Source organism: Symphodus melops (assembly GCF_947650265.1).
Source record: "Symphodus melops genome assembly, chromosome: 20".
In the NCBI taxonomy this organism is placed as follows: Eukaryota; Metazoa; Chordata; class Actinopteri; order Labriformes; family Labridae; genus Symphodus; species Symphodus melops.
Window position 1 is genome coordinate 5,772,648 of NC_136710.1, and position 13,698 is coordinate 5,786,345.

At 40.3% G+C, this 13,698-nt stretch overlaps 4 protein-coding genes across 6 annotated transcripts in view; 1 reads left to right on the plus strand and 3 right to left on the minus strand.

Moving 5' to 3' along the window:
• ppp1r14bb (protein phosphatase 1, regulatory (inhibitor) subunit 14Bb) overlaps positions 1–12,446 on the minus strand; it is a 190,008-nt gene extending 177,562 nt beyond the window's left edge. The window contains exon 1 of the mRNA XM_079371330.1: positions 12,443–12,446. The gene's annotated coding sequence lies outside the window, so the exon portion shown is untranslated. The remainder of the gene's footprint in view (positions 1–12,442) is intronic.
• badb (BCL2 associated agonist of cell death b) lies at positions 2,770–7,933 on the plus strand. Of its 2 annotated transcripts, none has more exons than XM_079371326.1 (4): positions 2,770–2,953; positions 3,590–3,745; positions 4,516–4,736; positions 4,980–7,933. In XM_079371326.1, exons 1-4 carry the CDS (start codon positions 2,947–2,949, stop codon positions 5,115–5,117), a joined length of 522 nt encoding a protein of 173 aa, XP_079227452.1. In that variant the 5' UTR covers positions 2,770–2,946; the 3' UTR covers positions 5,118–7,933. The 2 variants fall into 2 exon arrangements, with proteins under 2 accessions (XP_079227452.1, XP_079227453.1); XM_079371327.1 differs by lacking the exon at positions 2,770–2,953 and adding an exon at positions 3,001–3,253.
• Positions 8,082–10,453, minus strand: LOC306841421 (glyoxal reductase-like). Of its 2 annotated transcripts, XM_079371317.1 has the most exons (7): positions 10,246–10,453; positions 9,762–10,003; positions 9,411–9,556; positions 9,092–9,231; positions 8,851–9,009; positions 8,544–8,744; positions 8,082–8,317 (listed from the first exon to the last, which is right to left on the minus strand). In XM_079371317.1, the coding sequence occupies exons 1-6, from the start codon at positions 10,303–10,305 to the stop codon at positions 8,565–8,567; spliced, it is 927 nt and encodes a 308-aa protein (XP_079227443.1). In that variant the 5' UTR covers positions 10,306–10,453; the 3' UTR covers positions 8,082–8,317; positions 8,544–8,564. The 2 variants fall into 2 exon arrangements, with proteins under 2 accessions (XP_079227443.1, XP_079227442.1); XM_079371316.1 differs by having other exon boundaries at positions 8,082–8,744.
• Positions 11,154–13,604, minus strand: LOC306841422 (glyoxal reductase-like). Its single transcript, XM_079371318.1, has 5 exons — positions 13,072–13,604; positions 12,762–12,907; positions 11,991–12,130; positions 11,749–11,907; positions 11,154–11,650 (listed from the first exon to the last, which is right to left on the minus strand). Exons 1-5 carry the CDS (start codon positions 13,314–13,316, stop codon positions 11,471–11,473), a joined length of 870 nt encoding a protein of 289 aa, XP_079227444.1. The 5' UTR covers positions 13,317–13,604; the 3' UTR covers positions 11,154–11,470.
• Positions 13,605–13,698: the final 94 nt, after the last annotated feature.

Consider the following 13,698-nt stretch of genomic DNA (forward strand, 5'->3'; position numbering starts at 1 on the left):
TGTTCCTCACCCTCTATAGACCTCTGCCAGTCCTTTTTTCTATGACAGTCCTCCTTTTACATTTACTGCCACCTTTTCCGGCTCTTATTACATCAATTCTTTCTCTTCACTCTCAGACTCTTCTTGCATCTGTGTCGGCTTTTCCTTTGATCCTTCATCTGTTGCTTTTTCACCGTCCTTGTATGTCTCTATCTTCTCTCAATGTCCACATACAGTTTGTAGACTAGATGTTTCTCATCTTTTTTTTTTTTTTTTGGAATCGGGAAACCAACTCCTCCGTCTTTATGTCCACATTATCTATTTTTCTTTTCTTCTGTTTAAGCTCTCATACCTCAAATAATTCAAATCCTGCACTGCATCTCCTTCATAGACTGAAATGGGGTCTGCTGAGAGGGGGAAATATTTCAAAGGACAGTGAGTGAGGTTGCAGCAGTTGCAGACAGGCACTGTACTGACATTAAATTGGAAGGAACATTTCAGGAGCTGCTTGGAAAGGTTGCTGCATTTGCTCTCAAACACACACACACACACACACACACACACACACACACACAGACACACACACTCATACTGAGTGTTGGTTTGGAGACTGTGTGGGAGTGCATACGCCTCCATTTCTCAAAATAGCCGTTAGATGAGGGGCAGGGAGGCAGGGCGAGGTTGGTACAGAGAGATATAAATGGATGCTAATTGTATAGCTCCGTCAGAATACATTCAAATCCAGCAGACGTACACACAAACACACACTCTTTGTCAGCACGTTCATATGTGTGCAAAAATTATTCCTTGAGAAACTCTTGCGCATGCTTGGTACTTTATCACTCTGCATCTAAGTTTGTGCAGACATGGCTTTATTAAGACACACATATATACACACACACACACACACACACACACACACACACACGCACACACACACAGCATGCAGATTAAAATGAATGATAATTGTACGGTTCTCTAACGACACCAGAAAAGAGAACTCCCATGTATTATTTCTTTAATCCCTTTCAAAAATAGAATTCAAAGGAAGCGAGTCTCAACAGTCATTTTCTTGAGCTGCTCCATCCCTAAAGCAGCATGAAAAGCTGAGTGTGCAGACTTTGTGTGTTTGTCTTGGATTAGAAAACCCACTTCTGTTTGGATGCACGGAATTAGAAGAAGCTGCATCTCAAAAACAACAAATCCTGTCACAATTAGCTCCTCCTCTTAGTGACAGTAATTTGGGAAAAAATGTGTAAGGGGGTTTTGTTTCTAATCCCACTCGAAGCTTTTAATACAAGGATGGGAGAGAAGAGGAGGGGAAAGACGTAACAGCAGCTCTGGATATAAATGGAAGATAATAGCATAGTTGACTGTCCTTTTGAGCTGAAGAAAGTTCAAGAGGGAGAAGTAGAAAGGCAGTCAGGAGAGGGTATGCTGTTGCATAGAGACACTAGAAACTGAATTTTAATGTTAGGATTTGATACAAACAAAAAAGGACACCACTCGTTTCGGCTTTAGCAACCTTTTTGAAAATAAGAAGAAATCATTTTTCTATTGTAATAGATCTATATGTATTTCGGGTTTCCCCAATAAAACTTGTTTTTAGACGTTTAAAAACAAAAATTACAAATAAATGGACCTGTAATTCTTAGGGTGGATTTTCTATTTATTTACTATAAACCAGTTTAGCTGTCGCAGGGGAGGATGCAGTGAACGAAGAGAACCACAACTCAGCAAAACTCAGAGACGTTCAGTTTTTAGTCCTGCCTCTCCATCTGCTGCTCATATGAGATATTACAACAAAGGGATGAATGGGATCGCTCCCCTGTACTTGCCTTCTATGGCTTAGAAACAAGAAGAGGAATGAGAAAAGAGAAGAATAATAAACAACACCAAATGATCAATGTTACGCTGCTTTTAACAGTTTTCTTGTCTTTAAATACAAATCTTACAGTCATGTAAGTGAGTGAAAACAAAGTGTTTACAGTTGTAGGCCTACTGTTTCTAGCCCTTCCCTTCCCTTATCAGCTGCCAAAAGTAATTCTCACCGTTGTGTAACATGGGTTCACTGTTCATGGCCTGTCTATTTCCTTTAGATCGGTCTTTAACCCTTTCAAAAGGGAAATAAGATAAGAGTCATTGGAAGGAATGACACTAACTTAGGCCTTTCAGCAAGTGGTAAGTATGAGTCAGATATTTTCATTTCCATCTGTGGAACACCATTCATTTCTTCTCTTTGTCCACTGCCTTTTACAAGGTAAATAGCATTGACTGGCTCGGATATGGCCTACAAGTCCCACTTAATTAACTATTTATCAATTTAATACTACTTTTACATTTATTCAGTTGGTTAAAAACAAACACCTAGAAGTATTAACATGTTGTTAATGTTGCTTGCTTCCACCATGAGGAATCAGTAATAATATTCTGATAAGACCGTTTATAATAACCTAAAGAACAATAAAGAGGACTTTCTTTAGTTCACCTTTAGACTTAAGTTCATTGTTATTGTAGCCTTTAATCTTTGTCATTAAAGTGATATTAGTATTTTAAAATAGGACTCTTTAATAAAGTAGCCTCTATTATCAAACTTAAGTAGCCTAAAACTTGTTCTTTTGAGTCTTCTTCAAGTTTGAACACTGAAGAAGATTAAACTAAAAAGCCTTTCAACAAGCGTGACGTCTGTCCATCTTAAACCTTTCTTCGCCACTACACTGTACATTACGGTAAACCGGTGAGCCAAACAAAGCCCCGGCCCATTCCTAGCTCGCAACAGTGACGTCAGCGCGCAGCGGCGGTACATTGACGCGCTGCGATTGGGTGAGCGTGGAGCTAAACTGGTGTGTTGTACAGTAAAAAAAAAAAAAAAAAAGAGAGACAAGTCGCCGATAACAAAAACAACCGCTGCGGCCGCATGAGGCCCACTATAGACACACCCGCACTTTCCGGACTTACAAAATAAACATGTCGGGTAAGTAAAACCTTTTTTTAATTTCTTAACTCACGAGCTTCATTTGTTAACACAGCCACTCAGCAGCTTCCGCCCTCTACGAAGTTTCTTTTGTCCTCTTCAGTCAACAACAACAAAACAGACGAGTCGGTGTTTTGACCGGAGGAGGAAGGTGTGTGTTGTGTTGGGTTTGGAATGAAGTGTAACAACAAGTGTTATCATTTTATAAGATTGTTTTCATCAAAACAAAGTCATTTATCTCGCGGGTGAATACCTTTGGACAGCAGCAGAGAGAATAAGATATCCTGCAGGGTGTGTTAGGTAAGGAGACATCAACCATACAATGGATGATGCCATTTTACGAGTATTGAATAATTACCTGACCGGTTTGTGGTGTTTTGTCTATAAAAGACGGTGCATTTGCTACATGGCCATTCAACCTTTATCAGCTTTATAACACAGATGTAAAGACACGAACGAGTTTTTTTTTGTCATTGCATTTCATGATATGATGTATCTTTTCTAGTTCATCCAGACGGCTCAAGTGCAGGGTAGCTCTAACATCACAGACACTCGGCTTCATTTTATTATCTTGTCCTCAATGGTTTCATGGGAAGGTCTTAACTATGTGTTTGTTTTAAATGGTAACTTTTGCAGGTGTCACGATGGCTGCCAAATTCACTATATCCGACAGTGAGTCCGATTCCTCAGAGGAGGTGCAAGAGGAAGAGAACAACCAATCATCATCAGCTGTGGAAGAGCAGCATGTTCCCCAACGACACAGCTTAACGCTACCAGAGCTCAGGATGGCAGGTAGGAAACACCAGAGACACCAAAAAAACATTGAAAAACAAAAAGTTTATCCGAGCTTTAAAGAAGGTCAGATCTGTTTCTAGTTATCCAGTTTGTTTTGCTTTATAAACTCATTTCCTGTTAATCTAAACATGCACCAGATTCAGCACAGATTTATTTATATTTTTTTTAAATGAAAAATAGGTTGAATTTGTGTTTGAGTTTTCAGCTGAGGATAAGATTTCTTTTAATTTACAGTCACGAATGATGATATCATCAAATGTGTCTGCTCATCAGCCTGTTACAACAGTGTGTTTAAATAGAAGCTTAGGCTCATTTTCCCTTCGTTGATGATCGTTGTAATTTTGGTAATATAGTAATAATAGCCTATCACGTCTCTGACGGAGCCCCTGCCATGCAGATTATTCTGGCACAAACAAATAAAAAAGAAAAGGTTGGTGTTGTCAACCTAGCCTCTCATTCACTTCATCATTATCGCCTGTGCCTCCTAATTCCTGTCCTGATAGTCATTGGCTATGTTCCTCTCACATAGGTGTTTACTCTGTAATGTACGATGGGATTATATGAGATAGCAGTCTTAGTTAAATTGGAGTCAAATCTATTTGCGTTTAGAAAATGTAATCTCTATTCAAAGCAGTGAAGACTCATGATATTTGTATTTTATCTGTCCTGGTTTACATGATGAATGCAGTGTTGAATTGATAACTAGCAAGACGTCACGTCACGTCTCGTAAAGCAACACAAACCTCATCGGTGTTTTTTTCGTGTAGGGACTGGTCGAATCAGATTGAACTCGGAGTCCTACGCTTACACCTTCTCCAGAGACGAAGAGCTCCAGGCGAGGGGGGAAGAAGAGGCTGGTACCCCCACGGAAGGAGCTCCATTCAGGGGACGATCCAAATCAGCTCCCCCTGCCTTGTGGGCGGCAAAAAAATATGGACGCCAGCTCCGGAGGATGAGCGACGAGTTTGACATCCTGCTTGACAAAGGGGTGAGAATGAGGGGTCAGGGGATGGAAGGACAATTTAAGGGGGGGGGGGGGTTGACAAGATATGTATGTGCTATGTCATTGTAGGGGGAAATATGGGACAATTGACCTTATTCACAATGCAGCCATTTCCCTCAAGCTGGTTGTTATAAGTGTGTTTTGGTTAAAGAAAGGATCAGGTTATGTGTGGAAATAAATCTGGCTTTTCTTATCGTCAGTTATTAACACTTCAATGATTTCATGCAGGAGATGAAAAAGGTAAGAAGCGCTGGGTCAGCCAAACAGATGCACCACTCCAAGAGTTGGTGGAGCTACCTCTTCAGCCACCAGGAGACGGAGGGAGAGAACAACCACCATGAAAACAACACCCACCGCAATGAGTAAAACGCTGAGGGACGACCTGACTGACACGAGGTCCAAGTGATGGAGGAATCAACGAAACTGAGCAGGAAGCAACCGGGAAGCCAAAAGATCAACTGCGACGAAAAGATGGAGTCCTGCTCTGGGCGGGGGACCAAAATGAAAGTGGCTTTGAAAAAAAAAAAGAAAGAAAGAAAGATCCAAACTAAAAGGTATGACAACGTGCAGGATCCTAGTCATGCCGTTTTATACGTCGTTGCTAACTACATTTGAATAGATTTTTGTATTTGTGTTGGTTGTGATGTAAAAGATGTTGGTGGGCAGTCTACTGTGAAAGGGTGACAGCCAGTCAAACGTGAGGATCGACTGTAAGCTATCGTCACCCCATAGACCCGATGAAACGATGGACCACAAAGAGAGACTGAAGATTTTATAAGTGACCACTTTACAGATGCTTACTATTTACGCTGTCTCGCTCATCCAAAATATGCAACATACTGTAGATGGCGAGATCAAAGCTCTGAAATCCCGACTCCCTGAGGCCACCTCGGATGCTGTTCGAAGTTCCTTCCATGCTTTTTTTTTTTTTTTTTAAAGAGTTAAAGTGGATGTGTTATAAGTGCTTGTACGTTTCGACGAACACAAGCTGTATTAGTGTGCCAAAACAATCTGCAGGCAACAGGGGAAGTGTTAAAAAGGGATGGATTTCTTAAAAGTATTCAACTTGGGCCTTTTTTTTTTTTTTTTTTAACAGCTTCCTGCTCTGCTACCTGCGAGACAGCATCAGTACTTGACTATAACAAACTTGCTTTATATCTCAAATAATCAAAAGAAGAACAATCTTGTACAAGGACAATCTCTGACGCAGAAAAAAAAATATCTTTTGTAAAACTTCAGGGTTAGATTCTATCTAAAGAAAATGAAACATACTTATAAGAGCACAAACCAATATGAATATATCTTTTTAAATCCTTGGGTGAGCAAAAAAAAAAAAAAAGCAGACTGAGATTTTTATGTGTAAATATGTTGTTAATATTTTATCAAATGGACGGGTGGGGGGTTACAAGCAAGAATTTGAGTTTACAAGGTCCTATATAACAGTGCTTTTGACTGCGTTTGGCAAATCTAGCAATAGGCAAGTGTACAATCCATGGCTGTTGTGAGAAATGTTAGGCGCATATTTAAAGATGTGAGCTAGGATGAACTGTGAGGAGAACTGCAACACGTTTACTCTGCACCCTGTGCTTACAGAACATGAACTTTTGGAAAGTCAGGTCCAAAATAAACACAACAATAAGACTTTTAAAGATGCTCTGATACCAGACGTGAAACGCATACAACACTGCAGTGATGTGGTATCTGTGAGACCTTTAGTCAAGTCCACTTGATACCGTTGTTATTACCTCCAAGACGTGCTGCCTGCTTTAGCTCAGCGGGTTTGTTAGGAATCCTCAAGATTATACAACAACAGCAGTCATCATTTCCATATAGGCTTAGTCGCAAACAGCTGTTTAAATTAAGTGAAGCATTGTTTTTTTTTTACTGCACTGATATCAGAGGGGGGCTGGGAATTATTGTATTGGGGCAACATCTCTCATATTTAAAACTCTTTCTTCCAAACTGTTTGAGGAAATCCGCTTCCAGCCAAGCTGATTTCTTAATGCATTTACTACACTCAGACTTTTCAGGACATTTGGCACATATTACACACTATATGACCTGTAGAGAATATTACTATTCTTATGATTGATTTTTAAGGTCAGCACTGCTACACATCTTGGGAAATCCATTAGGCTCTTTGTGACTGTTGTTATTGATATGTGATTCTTGAAAATGGTAAAAGGTTTGTTCTATTTGTGTCTTACTCTCGTCCTCCTGACTGCCAGGGTGGAGTTGTGATTTGCTCGGGTGTGCAGGCCAAGAGGCTGCATTTTGTAAAGCCTTTTGTAAAACCTTTTCGTAAATTTGGAAAAAGAAAATGTTTTATTCAGAGATTCTTTTGGACAATCTGAGTGGGGCCATCTTTGTAAGAAGTCTACCATGTGTAACTTTGTTTAGCTGAAACAATTTTTATAACTCTCTGACGTACTTAGTAAGAAAGCTCCCAACACATTTGATACTGCCACTTCAAAAAAAAAAAAAGAAGGAACTCAACCATTAATTGATTTTTTATTATTTTTTTAATTTCTTACATATACCGATAGATAAATCGGGACTTTTATAGTCAGAGTATAGATGCTGTCACTACAAGAAGAGAGAAAATAGTGAAACAGTCCATAGTAACAGAACTGTACCTGTACTATGACAGAATATGAATATGTGTTGCGAGCTTGAGGCTAGATATGAATGCTTTTATCCTCTTGGGTAATACAAATAGTTCTGAACTGCCTTGAACATGCTGTAACATGTGATGTGGCACTACGTAGCCAGCCTTGTCTGAATGCCCAACTTCCGCCTTAAACACAACAGCTCACCATCACATTTGAATATAAAAAGCACATAACACGTGTTTGCTGTCACACAAGAGGACAACTACATAGTGGCTCATGCTGTTTTTCTTTGGGTTTTTTTTTTAGTCCACATTAGCCAGCTTACAAAAAGTGGTTTTATGAGTCTCTGACATTTGTGGCAGTAAACACCCCTCATATGACAAAGCTGCCTGGGCACCTGGATTTCTGCAACCATCCTTGATATTACTTGAATCTGGAGACGTGTGTGTGGAGAAAATTGAGTTTTAATAGTTGCTTCTTTTTGTTTTCAAGGACTTTTGTAAATGAATTTTCTCTACAGCTGTGAAACTTCTGGTTTATGCTGTCCTGAATAAATAATTTTAAGGAGTGGTTTTATAGTAAGCCGTGTTATTTTCTTCACATCATTTCAGTACTAACAGGATGTTTTTGCCGTTTTCTTATATCAGAGGATTCTGTTCATTGAGAGACCTTTTCTTGTTAAGAGTATGACTGAAAAAAAAGAGTATGAGGCAACAACGAAAAAAGTAATATGATTTTTAATGAATTGACTGGAAGGCTTTCAGTGTTTTAGGTTTTTATGTAAAATATTTCTTTCGAATGGAAGAGATCTGGGGGAGCCAATGGCCTAGCGGTTTCGTCATCCGCCCCATGTACAGAGGCTACAGTCCTCATCGCAGCGGCAATGGGTTTGAATCCAACATCAGCAGTTATTTTTGATGCATGTCACCCCCCACTCTCTCCTCCCAACATTTCCTGCCTCTCTTCAGCTGTCCTAAAGGCCCGAAAAATGTCTTTAAAAAAACAACAGAATAGATCTTTATTGTCAGTAGTGTAACACTCAGACACCTGGTGCATGATCAACTGAGCTATTACTGTCTTCATTCTTTCTGACTCTCTATAATGTTGGTTTCTCAATACTGCTCTACTGCCCGTCAGATCTGAAGACCAGACATCTTCAGGAGTCATTGTGGAGTTTAACCATTGTTCCAATAGGCGTCTGTCAAACCACTTGTGATGCATCCCAACAGTACTTGTGCCCACAGTCCAGAGCCGAAAGTCTGTCCATGTCTGAGTCATCCAGTGTGAAGTCAAAAATCCTGGCATTATCCTTAATTCTGTCCGGATTGGACGACTTGGGGAGGACTGGGACGCCCTGCTGCACAGCCCAGCGCAAAAGGACCTGAAAGAGAACAATTAACTTAAATGTTTTTGTGCTGAAATATTATTAAATGTTCAACCAGTAGTCCAAGCTGGCGTGTCTAAAAATATATTTGTGTTGAGGTTACCTGTGCAGGTGTATGCCCACAGTTCTTTGCTATCTCCAGGACTACATGGTGAGCTGTAAGCTCTCCTTTCCCCAAGGAGGAGTAGGCTTGGAAACACACACCGTGCTCCTCACACACACTCCTCAGCTCTGTCTGGCACAGCTGAGGGTGAAACTCTACCTGAAGAGTACAGAGAAGAAAACTTGTTGGAGAAAAAATGTGAGTACATTGTTAGTAGTTTGTTATTTCTTAAAATTCTTACCTGTAGCACCGCAGGATGAGTTTTACAGCTCTGTATCAGTTCCTTCATGTGTGCTGGCGTGTAGTTGGACACTCCGATGGCCTTCAGCTTCCCCTGGGCGTGCAGCTCCTCCAGAGTGGCCCAACTCTGAGCTCTGTTACCTGGAATCAGTTATTGATTAGGACATCATCATCATTAGAGCTGCTCCAGTTCAACAACATAACTGAAGAGAACAATGGGAAGACAGATTCTTTCTAACTTGATTATTTATTTAAAAAGTAAGAGATAATTTATTTTGTTTACTGTCAGTTTAAACGTACACACTGCCCATATACATCACCTGGGTTGCGTTGGTCGGTCACATCCACTCCCTGGGTGCCAGGCCAGTGGATCAGGTAGAGATCAATGTAACCCAAATCCAGCTGAGACAGACTGTGAAGGGCTCCTTGCATGGCTCTCTCACCCTGATCCTTGGGGCCCAGCTTACTGCAGGGAGAAAGCGAGGAGAGGCTTGTAAATAATGGTACAGTATTCCTATGAGAGTCAAGTTTGTAGGGTATTGAGCTCAAAAAAATATACATTATCTAAACACACCCCAAAAAGTTTTGTTTTCTTGTGAAAGACCACAGCTTGTATTTGTGCCCTGGGGACAAATAAAGTTTTTTTTTTTAAATTTAATTGTATACTTCACCTGGTTATGAAGACATCCTCTCTGGTTAAACCATGTTTAGGCAGGAGCTCCTTGAGGGCTCGGCCCAATTCAGCTTCATTCCTGTAGACAGCTGCAGTGTCGAATGATCGATAACCAGCAACCAGTGCTGCATCCACAGCCAGGTAGACATCCTCAGGTCCTACCAATTTGTAGGTCCCCAAACCAAGGAGTGGCATCTGAGCCCCCGTGTTCAGGAGGACAGAGGGCAATGTGGATGACATCTTATAGAAGAAAATATTACAATTTAAGAACACTTAAACATCACAAAGCTGTATAATATTGTGCATTTACACTGCCCTGAAAGTTCACTGCTGTGCAAAACAAAAGCATCCCATGGTGACTAATGACGTATTTTAAATAAATATGTTGACATTTCAGAGTTATACAAAGCAGAGACCTGCATGAAACGCTGCAACATTAACATGCCACTGCTTATGATGTAAAACAATTCTACTTATCTCACCTCTTTTCCTTTCAGCTTAGTATTAGTGATTGTAAGTATATAAAGGCAGCGACATGTCATTTAATTACGTAAATAAGACGTCGCTTGTTAAAAAACACATCCTTGAACCATAATAACTTCAGTATGCGATTTTCGTTTGCAAGTGCTTCTTGCTTCTCCGTGTGGTCAGCTGACAGTCATGTGACAGCTTTAGTGAATTCCTGAATCGCCATGGTGACAACTTTCTGACGCCGCTGATTGGAAGATGATCTAGCTAATCAAATATGGCAAAGTAACCGGAGGCGGGAATTTGTCCAGCCTCAGCCAATGGATGGACGGTTAAAGCCTGATATAAATCTCACCCGGCAGCGTCGCCGTTTCTGCATTTAAGTTGTTTTTTTTGTTTATAGGAAAGACATATTTGATGGAAAAAAGTTTTTGAAGAAACATTTTATTATTATTTTGTATTCATTTTAACTGCTCTTGTATGTTCTTGTCATTTTAGTTTTGACTATTCAAGTAAAACAATATTCAAAGACAACAGCATGAGTTTTAAACTCTCATGTGTCGTTTGACTGTAACTTTATGAGAAACATTTCAAACATTATTTTGTATTATTGTGTAGGCCTACTTGTTGTAATGTAAAGCATAGTGTTTTAAATGATGACACATTATCAGGTTTCTGGTTCTTGTTGTTCCCTGGGACTTAAACAGGGTAATTTTGTCAATCAGTATGATAATTGAAATATTGAATATCTCAGATGAATCACCATCCATCAGCCCATGCATTACTGTTTCATTTTTATATACTGGTAAAATATTTTTTTTTTGTTTACTGAGCAGTCAAATGTATACACCTGTGGTGGAAGTGTTCCATCCATATTTTCTGTCAATGAAAACTGAAAAACAGCAACAGTGAAGAGACATCATGAGTCAATCAATCAATTTTATTTCTATAGCTTCACTGCAAATATTAATAGATTTAGTCTGAGTGATATTGCCCATTTGATACTACAGGAGGCTCTGGAGTCCCATCGATAACTGTCTCCATGCTTGAAATGCTGTCTCAATCTAACTTTCAGTCAGCCTGACGACAGGCTAAACTGGAGCTGAGGTGGGATTAAGCCCCTTGACAGACAGTTTCATCGCACCAAACTGTTCAGGTCAGCTATGTGCCTTAATGTGAATAATGTTATTTCTTCATAAAATCAAAAAACACAGATGAGTGACAATGTCTCCTGGACTATCATACTATTTGAGATGCATCCCTGCAGTACTTGTGCCCACAGTCCAGAGCTGAAAGTCGGTTCATGTCAGCGTCACTCAGTGTGAAGTCAAAGATCCTGGCATTGTCCTTTATTCTCCCAGGATTTGACGATTTGGGGAGCACTGGGACACCCTGCTGCACAGCCCAGCGCAAAAGGACCTGAAGGAGAACAAATTAATAATATGTTTTTAACTTTTCCGTTGGTAAACAATACTGGCTCAAACAGTGTCAATCAAAATGTTGTGTGTTGATGTTACCTGAGCAGGTGAACGCTCACAGTTCTTTGCTATCTCCATGACTACAGGGTCAGTGACTAGCGCTCCTTTCCCCAAGGAGGAGTAGGCTTCAAAACACACTCCATACTTCTCACAAACACTCCTCAGCTCTGTCTGGCAAAATTGTGGATGGAACTCTACCTGAAGAAAAAAAAAAGGAAACACATTTTAAGCATTTGCTCTTTCAAAGGATTCACAGAACTTACTTGTAATGGCGTGTTTACCTGTAGCACCGCAGGATGAGTTTTACAGCTCTGTATCAGTTCCTTCATGTGTGCTGGTGTGTAGTTGGACACTCCGATGGCCTTCAGTTTCCCCTGGGCGTGCAGCTCCTCCAGAGTGGCCCAACTCTGAGCTCTGTTAACTTGGAATTAGTTATTGATTAGGAAATCATGATAAGAGTTCCTCCATCACTACTACATTAAGAATGAGACGAGAGAGAGACAGCTTGAATCATGTTATTTATCAATCGATACAACTCTGTTACCAGCTGAACAAACCCCTTATGAAGAACAACCAACGCGCTGTCTTTACACTGTGTACTTACTGTGTCCTGCTCAGAGGAATGGGGATGATTTTAACAAGATTGCCTGTATGTCTTTTGTGTTTTATTTGAGTTTGACTTAATTCATATTCTTATTTAAAAAGAAAGATTTGGAATGGCATATTTGACAATATGTTTTAAGTAAAATAACTGAGGAATGTGCCTAAAGCGACGTACAGAAATGATGATAAATCACATCAAGGGCCTTAACCCCCCCCCTCCTTCATTTTTCATGTTAATGATTATTTTAAAAAGACACTTGAGTTCAATCTGTTATCTGTCTTGACTTAAGTATGAAACTCCAGGTTAGTTGTGTGAAAGATGATGTATTAGATCAGTCACCTGCAGCATTAAGCATTATATTATCATAAAATAAAGGGCTGTGTCAAGGAGTGAGGAAATGGACATGAGATATGCCCACTTAAAATGAAAACTTTTTTTTGTTTTCTACCTTTGTTGTGTTGGTCAGTCACATCCAGACCACGTGTGCCAGGCCAGTGGATCAGGTAGAGGTCTATGTAACCCAAATCCAGCTGAGACAGACTCTGAAGGGCTCCTTCCATGGCTCTCTCACCCTGATCATTTGGGTCCAGCTTACTGCAGGGAGATAGACATAGAAGAGGGTTGTTGGGCATTGTACTGCATGCCGTTGAGAGTCAAACTTGAGGATTACATTTGAGCTCATTAAATAGTTTATCAAAGGTTACTTATATTTAATCATGTTGTTTTCTTTTTGAATCAGCTTAAAGACAACACTCCACCTGGTTATGAAGACATCCTCTCTGGTTAAGCCATGTTTAGGCAGGAGCTCCTTGAGAGCTCGGCCCAATTCAGCTTCATTCTGGTAGACGGCTGCAGTGTCAAAGGATCGATAACCAGCATGCAGCGCTGCATCCACAGCCAGGTTGACATCCTCAGCAGACAACAACTTGTAGGTCCCAAAACCCAGGAGGGGCATCTGAGCCCCCGTGTTCAGGAGGACAGACGGATTAGTGGAGGTGCTCATTTAATACCTAAGTTACCCACATAAGGGGGAGGGGATATTAATAGAGAAACAAAATGGAGATATTGTTTTGATATATATTTATGCAGCAAGCATGGATGATTGAGTGCACCGTCTTTTTCACCCCGGCTGGAAACATAACCCTTCCTCATTTTTCCTACCCCTCTCGTATACCCTGTGTTTCAGGCGCCACCTGCTACAGTAGTAAAACACAGTTCAGTACACAGATAAACACCCAGTGGAGAGGAAAATATATTGAAAAAAATCGCAGATGCACGGGATGTTTACGTCCTCCCTGTTGGTTTATTTACATGGCGCGTTTAGCAAGATATTAAATCGTGATTGGTTCACTAAAAACCGGAGCTAAATCGTGATTGGATAAACT

Excerpts from the sequence above, each read along its gene's own strand:
- badb (XM_079371326.1), top strand. Across the intron at positions 3,746-4,515 it reads ACCAGAGCTCAGGATGGCAG|GGACTGGTCGAATCAGATTG; the intron begins GTAGGAAACACC and ends TTTTTCGTGTAG. Across the intron at positions 4,737-4,979 it reads ACATCCTGCTTGACAAAGGG|GAGATGAAAAAGGTAAGAAG; the intron begins GTGAGAATGAGG and ends GATTTCATGCAG.
- LOC306841421 (XM_079371317.1), bottom strand. The coding sequence starts at position 10,305 with ATGACATGTCGCTGCCTTTATATACTTACAATCACTAATACTAAGCTG. Across the intron at positions 9,232-9,410 it reads GACCGACCAACGCAACCCAG|GTAACAGAGCTCAGAGTTGG; the intron begins GTGATGTATATG and ends AACTGATTCCAG. Across the intron at positions 8,745-8,850 it reads GTGGGCATACACCTGCACAG|GTCCTTTTGCGCTGGGCTGT; the intron begins GTAACCTCAACA and ends GTTCTCTTTCAG.
- LOC306841422 (XM_079371318.1), bottom strand. The coding sequence starts at position 13,316 with ATGAGCACCTCCACTAATCCGTCTGTCCTCCTGAACACGGGGGCTCAG. Across the intron at positions 12,131-12,761 it reads GACTGACCAACACAACAAAG|TTAACAGAGCTCAGAGTTGG; the intron begins GTAGAAAACAAA and ends ACTAATTCCAAG. Across the intron at positions 11,908-11,990 it reads CTCATCCTGCGGTGCTACAG|GTAGAGTTCCATCCACAATT; the intron begins GTAAACACGCCA and ends TTTTTTCTTCAG.